At 37.8% G+C, this 23,839-nt stretch overlaps 1 protein-coding gene across 1 annotated transcript; it reads left to right on the forward strand.

Annotated features, from left to right (window-relative positions):
• The first annotated feature begins 1,170 nt into the window (after nucleotides 1–1,170).
• LOC150102922 (putative tyramine receptor 2) lies at nucleotides 1,171–2,355 on the forward strand. The gene has a single exon (XM_090397992.1). It carries the CDS (start codon nucleotides 1,171–1,173, stop codon nucleotides 2,353–2,355), a length of 1,185 nt encoding a protein of 394 aa, XP_090254118.1.
• Nucleotides 2,356–23,839: the final 21,484 nt, after the last annotated feature.

The following is a 23,839-nucleotide window of genomic DNA, read 5'->3' on the forward strand; positions in this document are numbered from 1 at the left end:
GACTGTTGGGGACGAGACTTCTTTTTCATAACGTGAATTGAATTTCACTGTCGGTAATTTTTTCCGTTGTGAGAGAAGTCGCTTTGCATTTCTAGGTGCTGCATTAACAGATTCAAAGGACAAGAGATATTTCCCGTTACAAATTAATTAACCACAAATAAGAATTCAGTAATATTTATAATTTGCTTATTTCGAAACAGTGTGGTCGCGCGCACACACCTCAGCAGAGTCCGTGCGGATTCCTTTCAGACGCTGTAGGGAAATTTCTTCTCTGCAGTCCCAAAGCTCATTTCTGTAGTAATGGAACACAGAAGGAATGATAACCCCGATCTCAACATGCTTCATCGCGCACCCTTCGTTTCTCCATGGCTGTTGCTATGCGGTAATTAACGAAATGTTTGCATGACCTTGATATCTATAACTGTTGTTTGTTCCCAAGAAACGCATCTTATCCTGTTTTGTTGGAGATGAACTCATTCTTAGACATTGTTTGGCGCAGTTTTATCTTTAACGCATTTCTAGCCTAAACATTACAATCAATGGACTTTCAGCATCATAATACGATCCTAAAATTAATAGTAAGTCAAGATGAACCTGTAAAAAAAGTAAAGCATTTGAGGCTTTTTTTTACATGTTGGTATAGTGATTATTGCTATAAACAACAGCAATAATCACTGTGCTAATGCAAATGCTACTCACCGAGAATAAATCCAAAATTATGGATTCTGATCTTCAGTCAAGCAGCAACTGCGAACTAAGCAATGGCTTAGTTCGCAGTGTGTCGCTCTACTAATTATGCAATCAACTTAGCAAATAAAAAAGAATCAGTGGGACTGTTAACATGCAAATGTAATTAAAGTAACAATAATACTTCAGTTAGCAAATTAATTTTCGTTATTAATCCATCACTCATTTATTTTCTCTTTCATCATTCCTTGCAATTAAATGCATTATTTTCTTATATTTGCAGGCAAAATGGGCCGATTTCCTCGTCATGGCGGCAAAGACTGGTTATTGGCATGCTCCCCGTGACGATCTGAACAGGAAAGTGTAAACGAAATGCGACTGACAGCTTACAAACTTTTCTCCACGTTTGTACAAACTGCTGCAGTGAACAAGTTCGTTTGTGTAGTGCAAGAATTAGGCTGACGACAGGATACGCATTACACGATGGCCGACACGGAAGAGATGTCGAATATTACCAGCATCGAACTTCCCATGTCTATTCCGGAAGTTGTGATAACAGCAGTGTCACTCGGGGTCATCATCCTGGCTACCGTGTTCGGGAACATTTTGGTTATCATGTCCATTTTTTCTTATCGGCCTCTTCGGAATGTGCAGAACATGTTTCTGGTTTCCTTGGCGATAGCGGACATCACTGTGGCCGTTCTCGTCATGCCTCTCAACGTGGCCTACTACATCATGAAGCAGTGGGTGTTCGGGCTGCGGCTATGCGAAATGTGGCTCACCTGCGACGTCCTTTGCTGCACTGCGTCCATCCTAAACTTGTGTGCCATAGCGCTCGACCGTTACAGGGCCATCCACGACCCTATAACCTATGCTCGGCAGCGAACGCTCAACCGTGTGCTGCTAATGATCATGGCCGTGTGGGTGATCAGCACCCTGATATCAGTACCACCCCTCATCGGATGGAACGACTGGCCAGAGTCATTTTCGGAAACAACCCCTTGTGAGCTGACACAACAGCAGGGTTACGTCATTTACTCGGCAAGCGGGTCGTTCTTCATCCCGCTCGCTATCATGACCACAGTGTACATTCGGATTTTTCAAGCTGCCAAGAATCGGATTCGAGTGAAAGCAAACGCCACGGCTAACCTCGTAGCAACAAACGCAGAAAATTCGTCGAACATTCTGTTAAAATCGATGCAACCTGAAACAAGCACGCTGGCAGTGACCGAGGATTCCACCTCTTCGAGTACACCCACCTGTCCACGACAAGAAGACGAAATCAGTGACGAAACTCAGGACGAAGGAAGTTCGAGCAAAAGCAATTCTGTCCCCAAAAGTCGTCCGGTCTCTCGAGGCACCAGAGACGGAAGGTTCACTGCTACCATACGGCACTACATGAGGGAGAAGCAGAAGATCTGTCTCATGAAAGAGAGGAGGGCAGCGAGGGTACTTGGAATAGTAATGGGGGTGTTTGTGTTATGTTGGCTCCCATTCTTCCTGATGTACGTCATCCTCCCCTTCTGTGGAAGCTGCAACGTTTCTCCCAGAATTTCCTTCTTCTTCACTTGGCTCGGATATCTGAACTCCGCTCTCAATCCAGTCATCTACACGGTGTTCAACATGGATTTCAGAAAAGCTTTTATTAGAATACTCTGCGGACGATGAGCATCGCATAACATGACGGCATCCTCGGTGGTATATTATGCAAATCATTAACCGTGTAATCGTCTTTCCTTATTGTAACCGTGTGTCACATCATGTTAAAATGATAGTAATTTGTGTCTCTTCCTCCAAGTCGTCAATTTAGAAAAGGAAAAAAATAGACCCCTATTAGTCCTTTAGGTGATTATATCTGGGGCTCATCACCTAAAGGATTAATAGATAATCCAGAGTTGATTGACAGTAGCAAAACAAAGTTATTGTAATCCTTATTCTGTGTTTAGGTAATAGTGAGCACATCAGCTAAGGATTTCTCTGGAATAATCAAAATACATTTTAATTTCTGAGTTATCTTCGTGTAGAATTAATAAGAAGATTACAGAATCACAAGTTATGCTGTTACGAAACTGTTTGGATTATCTCTTCATATACTGGGATTCCTTGTGTGCACCCGCATATCGGAGAAATCACACTAACTACTCGATGCCCATTTGGTGTCCTGAAGTGTGTACGCAACTTCTGTGTAATCAGAGCGTCTTATGGTTGATTACGCTTAATTAGAAGCACGAGAGGAATCCAAGAGAAAAACCACACACAGCAGCAAGTTAGACAGCCTCGGACAGAAACGAAATCAAATAAGACTGTTCGTTCTATTTGACTTCGTATTAATGCTGCCACCGGCAGGTATTTTAACGGACCTTGCTTTGGAATGATAAAACTGTGTCCATAGCAAATACGCTGGTTGGAAGTGGTCATGTGATTAACTGGAGTAAACCATTGTGATAATCTGACGTTTCGTTGCACGCTGTGGTAATTATCCATTGAAAAACTGTTTCATCTGGAACATTACAAGGTATATACTTGTACTGTTAAATTCAATAAAAGTCTAGAAGCTGATCAAAATGTCTCACTGTCATATAATTAATTCTTAACTTCCGCATCCACGATGCAAGAATGTTTGCCCTTCCAGAATATCAGATTCCTTCGACCCTGTAACTTGCATTCTTCATTGCCATCCTCGAAAATTTGGATGGAATCATCAGTGTGTTCTATGATAAACCATGCCCCAAACAAACTTTTTTTTTTTGACCCGTGTAACTAGATACCATGGTTTCTGATTAAAGTAGCAAAGTCGAGTAAACGTAATCCCCAATCATCAAATTTCTTTAAGAAAGAAAAGTTAGGGATTCCTGTAGCAAAACATGCAGCAACTCGTTCAGATTTAATAATATGTATAATGCTACAGTTACTCCTCTGCGCAGTCCACATCTCGTATAATGTTAAAAAAATCTTCTTTGTTGCATTTTGTTTGGATTGACTTCGCTAATGATACTTAGTGTACATCGAGTTGGGAAACAGACCGAATAGCACAAGGATTTCTTCATAAATAACCAATGTATTGTATTGTTTTTAGTCACTTAAATGCTATGCATGTCAGCTATCATTAAGAAGTTGATTACTTTTCAAAATCCCACCCCCTCTGGTATGCCACACTCAGCCCTGTCATGTCCGAATCAGTGAAGGCTTTCGTTCCAGCATGGAATTAGTCTTCTGCTCTGAGAATCAGATTTAATTCTTTAAAAGATGATTTATTCTCTTTCTCCTTTACTTCTATTGTAAAACTTCGCCACCCTATTTTTTCCAACGAAGTCATTATTATAGAGCTTCTAATCTGAAGGATAAGAACGAGATTGATCCTGATTCAATTAGATTTGTCGGCTGTTATGATCCATGAATATTAATGGGATGATTCGATAGTTGCTTTGCAAGTGCTACGAGAAATCTGAATGCGTATTCTAAACTAATTTGCAAATGTCACTGTAGGATTTAACAGTTTGTGAAGATGGCGATTGTTATTCAAATTTAAGTCGGATTTGTGATCTCTCTGGGATGGCTAATTCTTTTAGGTTAGTTAAAAAAACGAAACATATACCGTAAGGAGTTTTGAAGTTCAATATACGAGTATTATCCTGTAGTAGGAACTCTAAAACATGAGTGCTGCGATTTTTTTTTCTTCTCTTATAAAACATGCAAGAATAATTATGGAAAACGATTGATGAAAATATTAATCGAAAATTTGGAAATGGGTGAAATATCCAACAAGAGCAACAGCTAATTTGTTTTTATATTTTTAACCAAATCAAACATCAATGTACACAAACAGCGTGTACGCCTTCGTTTGCAAAACAATGAGCTCTAATACATCACTCCTCTATATTACCATAGGATTTTTGAATCCAACTATTTCTACATTTATTCTAAACGTAACATACTGAACTAAGAATGTTTTCACGTGACTCCCGGTCTGGAAAAGTTGAAATCCTATCCAAAATTATCGTGACTGGCCAAAGGTTTTTCTTTTCTTGTTTCTATTAATTTTAAACTGTCCGGAAACCCTGCTCTAGTTGGAACGTTCTTCAAGCTACTTCGATCCTCCAATAAGTGAGATAATAAAAATCGCAAGCATCTATGCTCCGCAGTGTTGATCTCTCCAGCCTGCTGATTTTATACACTCATATAGTATAAAAACGCAATGCATGTACTGCCTTCGGTTCTCTCAGGATTATATATTTGATATTACTGCCGACATAAAACTGTCTTTACATTTAATTAAAAACAGCATAGTAAAAGAATGTATAAAAATCTCAGAGATGGTATTTCATTGCTTACTGTAACACCCCCCTCAAATATCTATTGTAGATAATAAATCTTCAAAAAAATACGACGTAAAACTCAATGCAAACTGTTCGATAGAGATCATAAAAAAAAGATTGCTTGACAAACTTAATTCATCATCATCAAATTCCTGCCATGTACCCTCAAAGGGTGTCCAGGATATGACAGCACTACATGAAAAATTTACATCATTACTAACTTCCTATCTACAATTTTCCTCCAAATCAGTCTGGTACTTGTCAAGACTCCAACGTTATCAGATCTTATATTTCTATCGCCTAAGGCACTTTGTACCGTATCAATCCACCTATATCTTGGCCTTCCTCTGGGTCGTTTTATTGCCAACCTGGCAGAGAACACTTGTTTTGCTAATCTTTCCTCGCCCATTCTATTTAAGTGACCATACCACCTGAGATTAGCTCTGCTAATGCATTCCTGGATGCTGACAATGTCAAGTTCTTTCCTAATATGATATTGCCATTGATGCCATCTGTTCACGCCTCTAATCTTTCTCAGGACTCTCATATCTGCGGTCCCTAGTCTTTGGTCAAGTGTTTTACTTCTGACCCAGCTCTCAGATCCATAAGTTAAAACTGGTTTGAACACCGTCTTGTATACAGCTAATTTAGTGTTCCGACTAATTTCTCTCTTATTCCATATGAAGTTATTCAATGGACTTCCCACCATACCAGCTTTGCTGATTCTGTTGTCTATTTCTATATTTAATTTACCATCTTCAGTAAAAATCGTGCCTAAGTAGCTGAAATGTTTTACTTGTTCCACAGGTTCTCCATTCACAACACAGTTGACATTTTCAATGATTCTGCCTATTTTCATCGTCTTTGTCTTGTTATTGCTGACCTTCATACCATATCTATTACAACTGCTATTCAATTTAGTCAGATAATCTTGCAGACTTGTAGCGGATTTATTTAGAAGTATAACATCATCCGCATAAAGCAAGGAGCTGACATTAACATCTCCAATTCTGATATTATGTTTAATACCACTTTCCTTCATAATGTGATCCATATAGATAATGTACATCCTTGTCTCGCAACAGATTTAACATTAAACCATCTTCCTGTACATCCTTCAATTCTAACTGCTGACTTACAACTCAAATAAAGACTAAGTACTGCTTAATATAATGACACCATATAACTGTAGCTTATTGAATAGCTTTTGTCATGGCACCTTGTCATATGCCGTTTCCAGATTGAAAAAACTTAAATACAGATCTGTTATATTCCCATGCTTTGTGAAGTGAAGATCTGATCCGGACAGCCTCTATTTTGCCTGAATCCAGCTTGTTCTTCACCAAGCTTTTCTTGCACAATTCTTCTCAACCGTTTCTCAAGTATACTGGCATAAATCTTACAAGGAACACTCAGTAGGGAAATACCTCTGTAATTCTCACATTCAGTTTTATTTCCCTTTTTATATATGGGTACTATGAGAGCTCTACACCAATCATCGGGAATTCGTCCCTCCGTCCAGGCATTCTGAACTATGCATGGCATCCACTGTAAGACTTTTATACTTGCATACGTCAGCATTGCTGGTCGAATATCATCTACTCCTGCTGCCTTTCCACATTTCAAGCATGGATATGTATTCCTGACTGCATGCCTGGTCAGTGTTTTTTTTATTATCACTGCTTGTTTCATTTAGCATACTCGAAGTTACTCCATACTTCGAGGATATCTTTTTCTCCTGTTTTCATGTCATCTTTATCATCTCTAACTCCTTTTACAGCACTCTTTCCTTCATTCCTAAGCTTCTTCAATAACCTCCAGAATATTTTGCCACGTTCTTGATATTTATTTTCTACATTCTTGCCAAAGTCCTCTCATGACTTTTGTTTGACTAGTTTTACACAGTATTTCGCTTTCTTGCATTTGTCTCTATATTCTGTAAGAGCACAAGCTGACTTATTTGACAGGAACTTTTGATATGCTTTCTTCTTTTCCTTCACAGCCTCTTTAACTTCCTGTGTCCCCCATGGAGTTCTAATTTTTCTATCCTCGCAGACAACTTCACCACATGCCTCTCTATTTGAATCAAACAGTGTTTTCTTCAAGGCTTGCCACTGAATCTCCAAGGTTTGGTTCCTGTTCTCAAATTCTTTCTTCATTAATCTTTGTGTATTTTAGTCTACAGTTCACATCTGAGAACTGCTCAACTTTTATTCGCTTTAGAACTTTCTTACATGTTATTCTTTTCAATATGAAATTCAATTTTATCCTGCTCAAGACTAAATAGTGATCACTTCCAATTTCAAATCCTCTGTATACTCTGGTGTCCTGCACCAGGGAGAAAACATCACTATCAACAACCTTAGTCAACGAGACTTTTCTTATTCCTTGCCTCTTCTCTCCATGTGAATTTGTGCACATTTTTATGTTGGAACATGGTGTTAGTAATAACCAGTCCATGTCCTGAGCAGAAATCCAACAGGTATTTGCCATTATTATTAGGTTTGCTCTTTTCTCCAAATTTTCCCAAAATATTTTTGTATGTCTCACATTCATTTCCTGCTGTGCTATTTAGATCCCCAACAAGGACCAACGTTTCCTTTTTCATTGTGTCAGTTGCTTTTTCTAAAGCATCAAAAAATTCCTCCACTTCTACTTTAGTTGAACCTTCTGTGGGACCATAGGCACAAATAAGTCTCATTGTCCAGTTCCCCATTCTCATATTTGCCCACATTACTCTACTTGAGTTTGACACTGCCATTCAAGAAGATTAGCCTTGTATTTTGTGTTGAATACTATGGCTACTGCTTCTTTTCCTTGCCTGAATATAATATTTTGTATTTATTGCTCAGAAAGATCTCACCAGTTTTGTCTTTTTTGTTTCAGTCACCCCTATAATGTCGATCTGGTACTTATCTAATTCCTCAGCTAGCTCCATTTCTTTGCCATTCAGGCTTCTTACGTTGATAGTACCAATCTTTAACTCTGGTGATGTTGAGTTGGTTGGGGGTGTGCTTTCAGATTTGTTCCAGTAGCTGACTTTTCTCCCTGGTGAAAACGACAGGTGGGGGCTTGTTTAACCGGGCGACGCCCCAGCCGGCATGAAATTCTGTCATGTTGTACCATCATTTCTATCTTTTGGTTTAAGGCAATAAGAATACAATTTGGTCAGCTAAGTCCCAAATTGCTAGCTCATCCTTTCAACATCCAGGTAGATAACCAACGGGGTGCACCACGATAAGATGAGGATTGGATATTAGGTCAGAAGCCTGGTAGGTTCTCCGCATTCCTTTAAAGGCTATGTGGAGGTCTCCTCTCAGTTATACAGTTTTGACCATTGAGCACCCCCAAACTTTCACTTAATTTTACTCAAATATTAATTTTTTTATATAAACTGCTACAGAGATTAAGTTTTTTTTTTAATTTGGATATTAATTAAACGCCTTTTTTATTTAACATGAAAAACAATTTATTTAAATTTAATAGGAGGATGCGTTAAGAGAATTACTGTTAGTTTAACTAAAGCAATTTTTCTAATGTGGAAGCAAAAAAACAAAATGAAAATTTTCAATTATAACCGCAGATTATTAAAGGATCCAAACACACAAGTAGCTATACTGAGCAAAAAAACTAATAAAATCATGGATAAGAGAAAACGAAGTAGTGCTAGAACGGTATAATAAGAGAAATAAACATCTTCGAGACGAAAAGAAACCGCATTTATGGCAAAAGATTAGATGATGAAATAGGTATCACGTTTTCCCTTAAAATGAAAAATGATAAGTAATAATAGTCGTACAACGAATTTAGAAGTTATGTAACTTAAAACAGATGTAGGTAGTGAACCTTGTATAAATTCTGTTATCATTCTAAATAAAATGAATGATAATTGAAAAAGGATGATGGAAATCGTGAAGTTTATAACATATGAGATGATGCCAAAATGCATCCGAATTTATTATGCCAGAATAAGATTTGGGGCTAGGCTGTGCAAAAATAAAAGTTTATTCAATATATGTGAGCATTACAGTTAAAACTTTGAAGTCCTTTCTAGAGCTATATCAGATAAAGGTGACATCAAACTGCGAAAATAAGAACACGTATGGCGTGTACAGTATATGGTCTTCCTCGATGATCCCTGACTTCCTGGCCATCTCTCTTAATAATAAAATGAGCCAATAGCATAGACAGGGATGTTACCTATTGGCAACACATTTTAAATATAATAAATTACTTCAGTATCTTGTTGGGTACTTTGTCCAAGGTCAAAGTATATGCATGGTCTTCTTTTTAGATGAATTCATCAGATTAGAACTATCATGGAATAATCCCTCCTCGCACTTGGCAAGCCCTCTCTAAATACCAGCATTCAGAGCAGTTAATTTGAATAATCTCTCCCTGTCTGAGACGGAGACGATGCCGTGGAAGTTGCAGAAAGTCAAGCGCCTTGTTTTTAAGACGTTCTGAAACAACCAAAGGGGAAAAAAAAGTTACATTCGTAAGAAAAATATAAATCCAATTTGGCATCAGTGTGCCACCGTTTTTGACGCCGTAATTATATGTTAATGGACTGTTTCCATAGAAAAGTTTAGTTTTCCGGGGTGGAGGAGACAGGGGATGAACAAAAAAGTGAATAAATTCTAGTTTAACTCCCGAAGAAGAGTCAGTTTGCAAGGTAGTGAACTGACAAATTATAAATGACAGAAGCCAACAATAATTTTAAAAAATGTTATCTTATCTAAAAAGGAGGAATGATAAAGCCACTGCTCCACTCAATTCTTCGTAGATCGGAAATTCATGAAAAATTGGTTTGTTCTCTTGGCAAATATAAAACAAAAAAGCAATTCAGTGAGTTGAGGAAGGGGATTTTTTTTGGGGGGGAGGGGGCAAACGACAACCTTCTCTCTCTCTCTACTTCGTAGCCGCTAACATTAAAGATGATGCGAAAGAGCGGATATATTGGTCTCTTTAAAGTATACAGAGAAGTGTGACAGGTCGACGAAGACCGAGGATTAAGCGAGGGAATTAGTTGGCAATGCAGACCTCGTTTGATGATTGATGCGCGCAGCCTGTGAAGATCCGGTCTATCTTTCACGTGTAATTCTTTCTAAAGAAAGCGAAATGTTGTGCGGCTTATTCCTCACAGTCGCCCCTTATCGGCGTAGAATTTATGCTGCCCTCACTGGCAGTGAAAATCTCATCATTAAACTACAGTTCGAGACTGCTGATTTACCAGGATTGCACGTAAGGGCATATTTTAACGAACGCTTTCCCCGCCTGTAGCATAATTGGAGTGGCTGCCATGGGACGGAAATATGAGAAATGTCTGCAGGAACTGGATGGTAAACGAAAAGAAACTTCATCTACTGGCATGCAAAAGGAAACTTTCTTGGCAATTTTTCTTGAGGACTGCACAATTATCCGTTCGTATTGTTAACAAGTGAACCAGATTCTTTCAGTTTCAAACGGTTGTCATTTACAAACTACCAGTTGGAATTTTACCGGACTAACAGGTCGACTGCGTAGGAGAAAATCAGAGCAAAGTTTGCCACGCTAATGAAACGGATTTGTAAAGCTTCTGATGTTACAGAAAACAGGTGTGATAAGGACTCATCTCTTTGCTGTAATAAACATCAGCTTACTGATTATGTTTAAATAATTTTTTTTCTTCCGCTTGTGGTGTTCTACATCTTAGGAGTAAACTTTTGCGCATGTCTTTCTCATTTAATTTAATGCACTGCAGAACTAATTATCTTGCTGGTTATCTATCGAGCACACTCGCGTTACTTAACAAGGCTGCATAGAAAACTTGAATACGATATGGATAATACCGAAGAGTTATTTTTAGCGTTTGGTTCAGCAACTGTCATGCGCTTTCTTTTCAGACATACCGACTTAAAGGAACTAGCGCAAAGATAACTGACGTCACAAGGGAAAAAAACGTATACTGTGGACAACTGAGGTTTGCTTCCGTGTCTGAAACGAAACAATATTCCAATCCTAACTTACAAGATGGCTTTTGGTAATTCTTATCTGTCGGAAAAACACGAGGGGACCCCTTCCTGTCGCGGAATATAACAATAGAAGATTTGGATTTATCTTTAAACCCGGAACAAATGCCCTCTATCAAATGAGGAATCCGTGCAGAATGAATCTATTTCAAGGGGAAGGAGAGAAATACAAAACACTTAAATAAGTTTTATTCAAATGTGCACGTTTCAGAATTGCTTTTTGAATAATAAACAGACGACAAATGTATTAAAGACAGCTTACTTAATGGCCTTTTTTCTTTCTCTGACCAACAGGTTGTGAGTCCGAATTCCACGGTAAACACCGTGGAATTCGAACTCACGGATCCCGTTTAACATTTCGAATGACGGTAGTTAAATATATATTATTCAATTAAAATTATAACACTTTATGTTTAGATCTTATTGAATTGTGATTCCTGCAATCATGTTGGAGGTTTAATGGAATATTTACAGCACTAGAAAAGAATTGAAACTAATTTTTATGCTCGCAATATTTCGTTTCAGTTACTGAGACATCTTCAGGGATTACAAATAACTTTTGTAAGAACGCACTCAAATACAACACAATGCTAAGTGAAACACGTGGGTGACTAAAGTCCTATCTAGGTGGTGCACCCTCTATGGGAATTTGAAAGTGGAACCTGTAACAATTATTGTTTCCCAAATTTTGGGAAGTTTTATGCAATCGTGTTTATTTAAATTCGGTTGATTTCTTATTGCTATTGCAGATTCTAAAAACAGCCTTTCCTTTTTAAATTTACTATGGTGGATTTTCTCCAGGAGATCCTGCAAGGAGAGATTGACCATAGTCGTGATGCATTTGGGTTCTTCTAAACTGAATATTCCATTAAACCTCCAACAGGATGTCCTCACAGCACTTAAGCCTCAACACATGAGTTCCCTGAAATGTTTGCAATGAATAACGTGCTCGCTGTCCTCATGGAAAATTCGTTTGTTGTAATGGAAACAAATATAGGCAACAGGCTATTAGGACGACAAACACTCAACTGACGTAAAACATTTCTCTCCAGATCCTCTGTTTTTAATTGCTGCCACTAAAGAGAACTGAGGCTACAAAAATATTTAGAAAACTGTGAGACTAACGATATTTTACCAACGTTATTGAAACTGTTCCTTACGCCCAGATTATTTTTTATTTTGCTTGTTGGTGAAATACGAAGCTATTCTTAGATAAAAACGCTGACCCCTGAAGAGGTCTTTTCCGACTTCATGATGCACGAAGAGGATGATGATACAAGTTGGTCCTTATGGTGGGTGCCGAGTTCACTTTCGGGAATTCATTTCAATTGCACGCAGCAGTATAAGCTAGTTCTCGTTCATTTAAATTTTAATCGAAGACCCCTCCCTTAAATATTTACCATTTATCCTGCTGCTAGCGATAAGCTCCCCCCACCTCTAAACAATAGCGAATTATTACTAAACAACTTATTACTGCCTTAAGGTGCAAACAACCTCGCCTGACGGTACAGGTGGTTGAGATGTGGGCGTCTGTAATAACTCCAGTATCCGTTGAAAAATGTCCAGCAGCTAACTAGAATCGGTTCTCAATAATCCTCCTTGTGGAGACCTATCTCCATGAAATTGTGTAAAATTATAGCAAATAAGTTCAGTCTAACGACAGGACCGCTCACGAAACCAATTAAAATGTCCGAAAACTGATTAACTCAATAGATGGGAGAAAAAGGGAAAATATTCTGACAGTCATCAGAAGAAGAAGACAGATGAAATGGTTCGGACATGTGGAGAGGGCTAATGGCATTCCAAAGCAAACCCTAGAAGGAATTGTTCCGGGCAGACCTCGATTAAAATGGACTGATAACATCAAAAAATGGACAAATTCCTCCCTTTCTCAACTGACATGAAGAACACGAGACCGAGACGACTGGAGGAGGCTAGCAAAGAGTATCACCTACCAGCCATGAATGACCCAACGGGTCATTTAAGACTATGGGAGAAGAAGAACGACAGGACCATATTATTGTATGCTTAAAATTGTAAATACACATCGCATGATTTCTTTCCAAGGCAGTTGTTACGAGCTAACTTTTTTTCCGCCGAAAGATTGTTATCTCATTGTAATACCTTTCCTGAACTGAGATTTCCCACAAGAATATAATTTTCTTCTTTTTATACAAAGTTTCTGTTGTGCAGTCAAATGAGATGCTGACGAAGAACTAGAGCCAAGTACGTATCACGAGCTCCCTCTTCCTCCTCATTCGTCTGAGCGGAAAGCAAACAGTTTGTGTGAAAATCTCGACTACTCACGGCTAAACGAAATCGAAACGTCTCGAAAACAAGCTTTTCTGCACGCGGAATAAAAAACGCAACGTAGTGTTGCCTAATTAGAATAGGAGCGAAGTCTGAAAGCCTATTGATTCTGCGGAGCGGTGACAGCGTTGTATCACATGATGTGATCGGACGGTCGGAATGTCTCCCCACACCATTCTGACAAGACATCATTACTCGCTGTCGCGAAAGCGAACTTTGAGGCTCGCGTTGATGGATAAACAAACAACTCCATCCAGCTCGACGCAGCGCATATAAAATTCATATCGCACGCTCCCCTCCCCCTCTCAGCAGCAGAAATAGCGGAGTAATGTTTGCGTTCTCCAGAGAACAACAGGCATGGGAAGCTGTGATTATAGCCTCCCCGTTTTGCTGTTTTTAAGACATTTTGACACTTTGTCTGCTCGTATGACAGGAAATGTGTTATTAACCGAAGAAAGTTCCAAACTTTCTTCCGAAATGTTTACGAAAGAAGCTTTCGAATCTTGCATTTTTGAATTTCAGCAAACAAAACATTCCCAGAGAGTAATGCAAGATCTAATTTCATGTCATTACAAATGTAATGGCGAATAAGACATAAAATATCGAAAATCCCCTCGCAGATCACTTTCATTCTCACGATAAATTCAATCCGGGTGAAACCTTCGGACCTCTCAGTCTGTCTTTTCTGATTCTCTAAGATTACGCTGTAATTAATCTCTACCACTAAATCTTATAATTAATTCTCTCATGTCACAGAGATGGCTTATCTTTGATGATTGTCGGAGATTGAGGCCAAAGGAAGTATACTTGAGAGATCGGAAGCAAATCCGGTTATCTCACAATGTGGGAGGAGGAAGATAATTTTCATCTTCTCATACACGCTCTCAAGCTACAGGGAAACAAAATAAATCGAAATTGAGCACTCTTCTAACCGATCACGCACTCCGGTTAAATTATTTTCCTGTAAAATTCCCTTCCTGAAATCCTATTAAAGTAAACTTTCTTTTGAATTACTGAAGACAGACAGTAAACAAGAACCACTGAAATTTTATCGAGTAAGTCTCGAATAATTAAAGGCAAACAGTGAATTAAATAATTAGTTGCCCGTTTAATTTCGTTTGCTCTTTTTCAATTGTTCCTAAAAATCGTTTCTATATTACGTTTATGAGAATGTGATATCCCTTATTTATAAAAATGTCGTTTGGACTGTTTAAGACCAGGCATCTCCGACTTCGGCGACAATGGCATTTTAATGTTCATTGCAATGAGGCGAATTTTTTTCAAATCTTATTCAACAGTATTTGTCTTAATATTTTCTTCGCTGTGGTAGGTCAACTCAACATTTATTCCACTGTAAACAGGAATAAAATGTACAAAGAATTCTTACAGACGCTAATGGAATGATTGATGCTTCAAACTATGTATTGCCTACAATTTATCAATATTTGTATATTAAACATAAACACCACTTAAATCCTAACTCCGATATGTTGTTCCTAATTTCAACTACCTCTCACCCACCCCGCATCGTTCCTTCCCTTGAAATGTGCTGGTACGTCAGTCCGATCTGACACAACGTGCCAGCGATAATTGTCTCGTGGCATTCATTTGTTATCTTTAAATAAATAAAACTTCTTTCAACAGATTTTATGTCCCACCCACGAAAATTTATAAATGGTATCTATAATAGTTTGTAAAGGCTAATGATTCTGTAATATAGTAATAAAAATAAAGTGGCAAACGCAGTACTTTTCAAGCCACCAAAAATTCATCTCCAGCGCTTGATTTCCTGAAGTCCACATCATTCTTTGAAGACTTCAACTAATCCAAATGGAAGAAACACTGAGGAATTCGCTTTTCGCAATGATCTAGAGCAAACTGTCCATACCGACTAGACTGCTAAATGACCTTATTATTTCAATACTCTTTTTTTTTTTTTTTTGCCTAATGTGATATTCCCTCAGTAACTTAAGATCACAACTTCGTCCAAGTTTCCATTCTCACAACTGTTCCCGCAAACCAAATCCGACTTTGAAAGGGCCAAATGGAAAACAAAAATCGTTTTCTGGCCTGTTGTCAATTACATGCAACTCTTCCCATCCTAGTTTTTGTCATCCCACATCCAGATGATAACGTAACTGAAAGAAATGGCTGATTACCAAACAAACAATTTTTTTTTTACTTCACAACCAAAACAAGTAATTTGCCACTTTGACAAGAACAGCTCACTCGTTTTTCTGACAAAAAAAATGTATAGGGATCATTAGACAGCGGAAATCAACAAATGTATCCTGTCCCATTGGTGTTCTATTGCATCTTAGATAGTCGTCTTTACATATACTTAATTGACATTACCAATAGAACGGAAGCATGCTTATATTCAGCCCATTCCAGACATGGATATGAACAGGTTTTCTTTAAGAAGTACCCGGTCGCATTGCGCTAAACTAGAATGAAAATTTGCTGTTAGTAACTAATTCAAAACTAAATTGTGCTGATGGGTAAGGTGAGCTACGATTTTAGACCCGAGACAAATACTGTTATTATTAGATGGTTCTAATGGGTAGATAATGTAAGAAACTGGCGATATAAAACGATCGTGGTGCTTCTTCAAGCTATTCAGATTACAAAGCTCTTCACTCCTACAAATGAGATGCCATCCACTCAGTCAACTTGAGTAGTGTCTGAACATATTTTTAAGCAAATATTACGACCATACATCATTATAGGGGACTATTTATGCACCATTACATTATTTAATGTTTATTCTTCTCATAGAATCAACAACTATAGAAAAATAAATAAAAGCAAAACTCGGCAGCTGTACTTTCACGGTAAATCCGTAATGACTTAAATTTACATTAAAAATCAATTTTAATATTCACTGTGTTTAAATCTTAATTGCTGAGGAAAGTGCCTAAGAAGGCGTCAACAATAATGACATAATTCACGCAACGACAAAGGTCCATTTAACTAAAGTACAAATTTCCAACATGGGATTGCTACGGTATTGACCTTATGTGGTCTCGCACGAAAACAGTTCTCAACAGTTGATTTAAGCCCTATTCAACAGAACTAATAAAAGGATAACTTACAGGCTCCTGGGCAGAGTTCATAGTACAATCCCGAAGGTTTGGTAATCTTATTATCTCAGTGATCATTTTCGAAACTGGACGTTTTGCCTATGAAAGAATGGGGGATGCTCAGTATCCTTTCATTCAATGCGATTATTTCTTTCCCTGTAAGTGTGAATGAGACTCCTCGACCATCAATTCTAGTTGCACAAATGCTGATTTATTCCCTCCCCCCCTCTTGCTGTGTGCTTCAGAATATCAAGGTAAATTTGTTTCTTTGAATTTTTAGATTAATGATTAAAACGACCTAATTATTCATAGTACAAAGAGTTTATCAAACTCACACGATCTATTGAAGGTATAATTCTAACACGAAGTTTTAATCATCCCACCCACGAAAGGTGGCTGGGACTAGGTAAAAATAATTTCTCATCCGGATCATGTTAAGGGTTAGATAATCTGTAATTTAATCCCTGTTTGCTGAAGTAGTACTTCGTAGAATCAAACTATTTCAAGAAGTAGGTGGTGGCCTCATACAAGCAGACAGAAGTCTTGAACGTCTGAACTAAAAGAGTGGGTTCGAAATTTGTGAAGCTCAAGCCAATACCTCAACGTATAGGGTGGTTCAGAATTCCACGTACAAACTTTGAATGCAGGTAGAGAACATCAAAAACAACCATATTCACATCGGAATGCATGACCGGAAACGCCACCCGAAAGTGATAGGTGGCGCTGTTCGCAAGCGCTCCAGGTGAGCAATTGGGGTTTCCTCATTCAAGTTTTCGACATCGTACAAAGAACATGCGTCGTTTTACGAACGCTGAGATGGCAGACATGCACCTCGTTTACCATATTATGTATCCAACTACTATTGAACTGTTCAGTTACGCCTAATTAAGTTTTACACTATTTACTGCGTTGTGTTATTTCTGTATCTTTGTGTCCCTGTTAGTACCTTCCGGTGGCGTTTTCATGCTTTCCTATGTGAATATGGTTGTTTTTGATGTTCTCTACCTCCCCTCAAAGTTTGTACGTGGAAATTTGAACCACCCTGTATATACGACTGACCATTTCACGCCCGAGTCACGGAGTATCGTCTCCCCCCCTCTCCTTATTCAGAAGAAGTGTCCGTTTCACGATATATAACGAATATCATAAAACGAAATTAAGCCTTCTTCCCGCTGTGCCGAAAATCCAACTTCGACACACTTTGAGTAAACGAAGAAATGACGCCATTGGCAAAACATTAAATTACAACCACGGAGATTTTTCTTGAATGTGCAAAACAGTAACTGATAGGAATTCATTCTATTTCATAACGAGAAGCGCGACTCGTATGATATTCAAGTTGCACTTCTACAATTATATCACTTAGTTACCAGTTTATAGGACCCTCCCCGTCCATGGAAACCTCTCCGTTCACAGACAGTTGTGTCCTTTTCAGACTTTACAAGCAGCTACAATAGAGCGCATGCAATTAGGCATAATAATGGCTACTTATATGCATTCAGTGTTCGACATTTACTGATATATTGATTCAGCAATCGAAAAATATAGTAGTTAACCTCAATCCAATAGCTATTGTAAGAATCTCACAGACGCCAGTCAAAATTGGTCAAGGGACAGCTCAGTACAGGAGTGTCATGTACGGGTAACAGCGTGAAACTTGAGTTACATTCTTGTCGGATAAACACAAGCAGCTACGAGATACAGCAATGCGTAAGAACATAAACGGTTTAAAATGTATCGTTTTGAAGCGATGTCGCCTTTCAAGCAGTGTTTGGTTCGAAGAACAGGGATATGGTGACACCAGCATGAATCAGAGACGTAAACTCCCCTGAAACCATCGGAATGCTGCAGCCTTTGAGCATTGCCTTACCCATTTGGTAAAAATTTCTTCCGGTACTCTAATACGGCATCTCAAGGTCCAAAATCAGTCGCAGTTATTCCACAGGGGCACAGGATAACTTTACTATCCTTAATTAGCGGGCTGTCACCCTATCTCAAGCTGACTGAGCATGTGAGAGGTGATGTGGAGCGAGCTATTCGTGACAAGGATCCGTATGTCCAATCTGATAGAGTAGCGGAATTTCATGAAGCTTGCGTGGACTGGCATTCGCTCGAGGTACTTCGTCGACTGCCAAGTTGCTCACTATTAGACTGCGTACCTAAGAAACTGACTATTTAATGTTGGCGCAATGGCTCGCTCTAATGATTCAAGTAATACGTACGTTCTCTTTTTAGTGGTTCTGTAGTTCTTGTATGTCAGGGAAACTTCCGTTTTCAAATTTCTTCTTATTGTGCTATCTTCTATCGAAGGTCAGCGACATCTTGGCGAACAAACTGCGCTCTTGTGCTAATCTGAGCAGTTGTGCACTGCTCTTTCCTGTCCACGTCTTGATGTTGTCAAACCATGACATTCTTTTTCTTCCTCTAGTTCCTTTGCCACCAATTCTTCCTATCAAAATAGTTTGTAGAAGTTGGTATTTGCTGTTTCTCATGATGTGGCCAAGATATGATGCTTTTCGTTTCTTGATTATTTGTACAAGATGTTTAGCTTTGCCAATGGATTTTAAGACATCTTCATTGGTAATTTTTTCTGTCCATGATATCTTTAGCATTCTTCTGTATAGCCACATCTCAAAGGCTTCGATTTTCTTGATGGTTGTCGCCTTCAATGTCCATGTTTCAACTCTATATAGAGCAGAATAGACCACACGTAGCATTTCAGCATCTGACTTCCATGTTTAGGTCTTTATTGCAGAATAGTGTTCTCATTTTCATGAAGGACTGCCGTGCAACTTCAATCCTTGTCTTTATATCTATTTCTGGATCCCACCGTTCATTAAGCCAGCAACCAAGATATTTATATCTTTACACTTGATCAATATTTTTCCCATTGAGTGTCAGTTTCATTGATGAGGCTGGATATTTGCTGATGATCATGTATTTTGTCTTGTTGATGTTTATATTTATTCCCATTCTTTGGCTTTCTATGTATACTCTGTCAATGAGTTTTTGGAGATCCATAATATTATCTGCAATTAGCACGGTGTCATTTGCATATCGGAGGTTGTTAACAATCTTTCCATTTATTGTGATTCCCTCTGAACATTCTTCCAATGCTTTTTTAAAGATTACCTCTGCATATATGTTGAACAGGAGTGGTGAGAGCACACATCCTTGTCTCACTCCTCTTTTGATGTTAATATCACTGGTGGTAATGTTGTCTAATTGAACGGTAGCTGACTGATTCCAATACAGATTTGTTATGAGTCTTATGTCTTGTTCGTCTAGCCTTATTTGTTGAAGGACTTCTATTAGGTTAGTGTGTCTGACTTTGTCGAATGCTTTTTCAAAATCTATGAAACACAAAGACAGATTTCTGTTTTTCTATGCATTTTGGTATCAATATTTGGGTACAGAAAAGGGCCTCTCTAGTATCAAAACCATTCCGAAAGCTGAATTGTGTTTCACTTAGAGTTTCTTCACTTTTTCTATAAATACGATTCTGAATTACTTTCAAAAATATTTTTAATGTTTGGCTCATTCGACTAATAAGTCGGAAGTCACCACAGGAATTCGCTTTGGGTTTCTTTGGGACAGTGATAAATGTAGATTTGAGCCAATCTGATGGAAATTCATCACTTTCATATATTTCATTAAATAGTTTTTCAAGAAGTTTGATGTTATCTGGTTCTATTAATTTTAAAAATTCTGTTTGCACACCATCTGGTCCACTGGCTTTTCCTGTTTTACTTGTTCGTATAGCATTCTCTATTTCGCATTTCATGATTGCTGGTCCTTGAATGTTATCTTTTATATTTATAGTCTAGTATCATTGAAAAGTTCTGTTACATATTTTATCCAAATCTGTGCTTTATTCTCTTCTTCTAGAACTATTTTTCCATTTTCGTCTCTTAGAGACAATATTTGCTTTTTCCTCAGTTTTCCAGAAATTTCGTTGATTTTTTTATACAGATTGATTTTCAAATTTAACAAACCAATTTAATAGTAACCATCGCTAAAGATTTTTCTTGCAAATTTAACTAATAAATAATTCATATTAATTATCTGTTTAAATGAAATCTAAATATTCCTATTCGTTTCAGAATACCCGAATTTCTTGCAACAAAATAACGAATTGGTTTTCTATACGCACTTCCATTTGGTGAAAACGCGACAATAACTCGCTTGTAATCTTCAATTCACATTTACGGCATGGTGCCTTTTCTCATCCATCTATGAATCAAACAGGAACATCTATTCCTTTTACAAGAACACAAAAGAGATGCGAGGTATCTGCTACAAATCCAGTGCGTAGTAAATTTCAGAAAATAAAAACGCCACACAAAAGATCCTGACTAGAGTGATGGGGCTGGCATTGAGTTTATGCAAAACTCGCTAAATAAATGAAAAATGATCGCGGGAGGGGAGTCAAACAGAACAGCGAATAGCAATTAAGAACGTAATATATGTTATGGCGGAACAATCGGTTGAAATTTTCATTTATTTCAGAAGACAATAGCACATTAAGGACAAAGGAGTCTCACGATGTATTTAGAACACCCATAAAAATAAATCCGACTTGAATTAGTTAAGAGAACAGCTGAGCTATCCAATGACACGCTTCGGTTCATAAAGAAAGGCTTCTCTTCTCTTGTGTATCGTTTCGACAGTCGGGATTTCAAATTATCTTGGGAAAATAAGGTTCGAGCATCATAATCAACCTCGCGTTACAGGAATATTAATGGAGTAGCACGAGGTAATGTTCATTACCTGGCGGCACTCTAATAGTAACTAAGTGTTAAAACCTCTTCGGTTAACGAAATGATTAATTGGTTCTCTATTTGATCTCCCTGCACGATCGGATCTTCGGTCTTCAATTATACTCCTTCAAAGATGGATGCTGAGTATTGTCGTATGGCTTCCAACTTCAACTGTTCGTAATTTTCTCTCGTCGTTAACTAAGTCATTTCTAAATGAATAGAATGAAACCGGTGGGTAAATTTAAACTGACATAAATAAAAACAAACGTTATCGTTAATATCAGGCTATTATGCAGCCCGTCACCAAACCGTATCAGTTTAATCTACGCATCTTAATAAAGAAATAGGTCTTCATTTAAAAAAAAAAAAACTCATCTTCCAACCTAAGTGAAAATGTCGCAACCGGGCTGCGGAGCCACTTTGGAATTGATTGCAGAACCTCAAAAGACGCAAATAACAAGTACATTGGCTGAAATCACGCCAGCGGCACTAGAGGCAGGTAATTGAGTGTTCTCTGTGGTTATTTTGACCGTATGGCGGAGAGGTCGCATCACCTTTCGACTCATCCAATAATTACATAAGATTTTTTTTTGTTTCATTAACTATGACAACAGCAGAAACAGACACGTACTCCACATTCTGCCTTTAGAAACATGTACAAGCAGAACCTTTTAATTTATAACGGAAAAGTATAACTGCGTGCAATTATTGTTGTTATGAAATTTCGCTCACTCGTCACAGATCGAGGTAAGAATTATTCAGGGCACGATGCCGGAGAAATAAAATTCTTCAGAGTGGTAAGATAGACAATGGTCAGAATTATAATCTGAAAATTATCTACATTCTGGATAATTTCCATCTCCCTCTGAGTATAGTGGTGTCTCACAAGCATCTTGGTAACTTATGAGCAACTCTCCCACCTCTGTATGATATCAGCTAACCTGTCTTCACTTCATATATCTTATAAATCGCGTTTTAGATGTATTTTGAACATAATCTGATTCCTGACAATCAGTTTTTTTTCTTATCAAGATCAACAGAAAAGTGGATATGCAATGCCTTAATTATAAACATTCTTAAGATTGCACAGAAAACAAAAAAATATGGATATCAAAAGAGAAGTAAGGTATACCAATCAAAGGATTTCAGATTTAAAAAAAAAAGGAAAGGAAAGCAAGCCACGTCGACGAATATCTAATCAATATTCCAATTGTCAACTTATTAGAAACCATCTCCATAATGGGTTATCGTAATAACACGCAGAAGCAGAATTGCTCGAGAGCTGAAAGCGTGTTATTTCCTATTCAATAACATATTCAGGAAAGACGTTGGGAAAATTAACGTAAGCTGCAAAGATAGAAATCAGAATATAATAAAGGCTAGGACGGGAGATATTGGAGGAGGTGTAATCATCCGTTGCCAAACAGCCGCTGTTTATGGATTCGCAATATCTGCAGTGGACAAGACGCTTCGGAAAGTAAAGCTTTTCTTCGCGGCTGCATTTATGGCCAAAACATGTTACTGTAGGATTTCATCCCAATCTTCCACAGCTGATACCTTCAGCAATATCATTCCGAGGAACGTTTACCTTCGTATTGGAGGAACGCACATGCGATGCTTCGTTTTGTAAAAATAACAGAAGTGGTGATTGATTACGTGTTTTAGTGAATTTGTCATAAAAAAAATCCTAGTTCTCCTTTCTTGTCACCTAATGGCTATAATATCGTAAACAGTATAGTTCTCCTTAACAGCTAGCTGTCGCTACTCCTTAGCTTCTGAATCATCATGTAAAATGGTTTCGGATCATGAGTACAGTCTGCAATAAAATTGAGAAACTTGACCTTTGAATATCCCTTGCTGATTGAAATGGTAATCTAACCTGTACTGGGGACGAAAACTGAAGGTTAGGAGAAGTGATTACATCAGGAATTTCCGTCAGAGAGAATAGATTACTTCTTGAAATGGGATTATAGCAGTTTTACACATCAAAGAAAGTAAAATTATTGCGTTTATTATTCAACCAAGGTCAAATGAAAAGAAATTCTAAAGACGTTGGTGTTCCTCAGGTTCTTTGTAATCACATGTGAATACCGTCAAGACAGTGGCTTTAAAACACAAGTACTCGCATGTACGTGCGATCTTAAATTCAGTAACATTTAAAAAACGTAGTAAGAAATGGTATTAAGTTAAAAAAAAAACTTATTGTAGAAACAAATTTTAATCTGAAATGTTCTTTGAAAACACAAAATAAAATTCAGACCCTTTGAAATTTACTATTTTTTTAAACAGTTAAAACACCGTTTATTTATCAGAAAGGGGGGAGGTTCCCTTGCAAACGTATGTGAACTAATCACAGAAAGGAATTATACTAATGTCTTTTGCATTGATCAGTCGGACTGCAAGCTTCCTAACTTACATATTCTAATTCAAGCGATCACTGTACTGTTTTTTTGTTTTTTTTTTATAAATTTATTTGTAAGTTTTAAGAGCAAACAAAGCAATTAGGGAAGAAGAGCTTAGAGAAACGTGAACTCCTGAGTAAAGTGTACAAAGTAATTCCACTTAAAAAGAGCATAAACACAGAGGGACTAATTATACAGACGAAAGGACTTCAAGACAAGAGCGGATGAAATTCAGTTCAAACACAACTACCGGCCAAAGAATAAATTGGA

This window comes from Typopeltis vanoorti, chromosome 9 (assembly GCF_054136105.1).
Source record: "Typopeltis vanoorti isolate ZY-2024b chromosome 9, IOZ_Tvanoo_1.0, whole genome shotgun sequence".
NCBI lineage: Eukaryota > Metazoa > Arthropoda > Arachnida > Uropygi > Thelyphonidae > Typopeltis > Typopeltis vanoorti.

Coding starts and splice junctions, on each gene's coding strand:
- LOC150102922 (XM_090397992.1), top strand. CDS start 1,171: ATGGCCGACACGGAAGAGATGTCGAATATTACCAGCATCGAACTTCCC.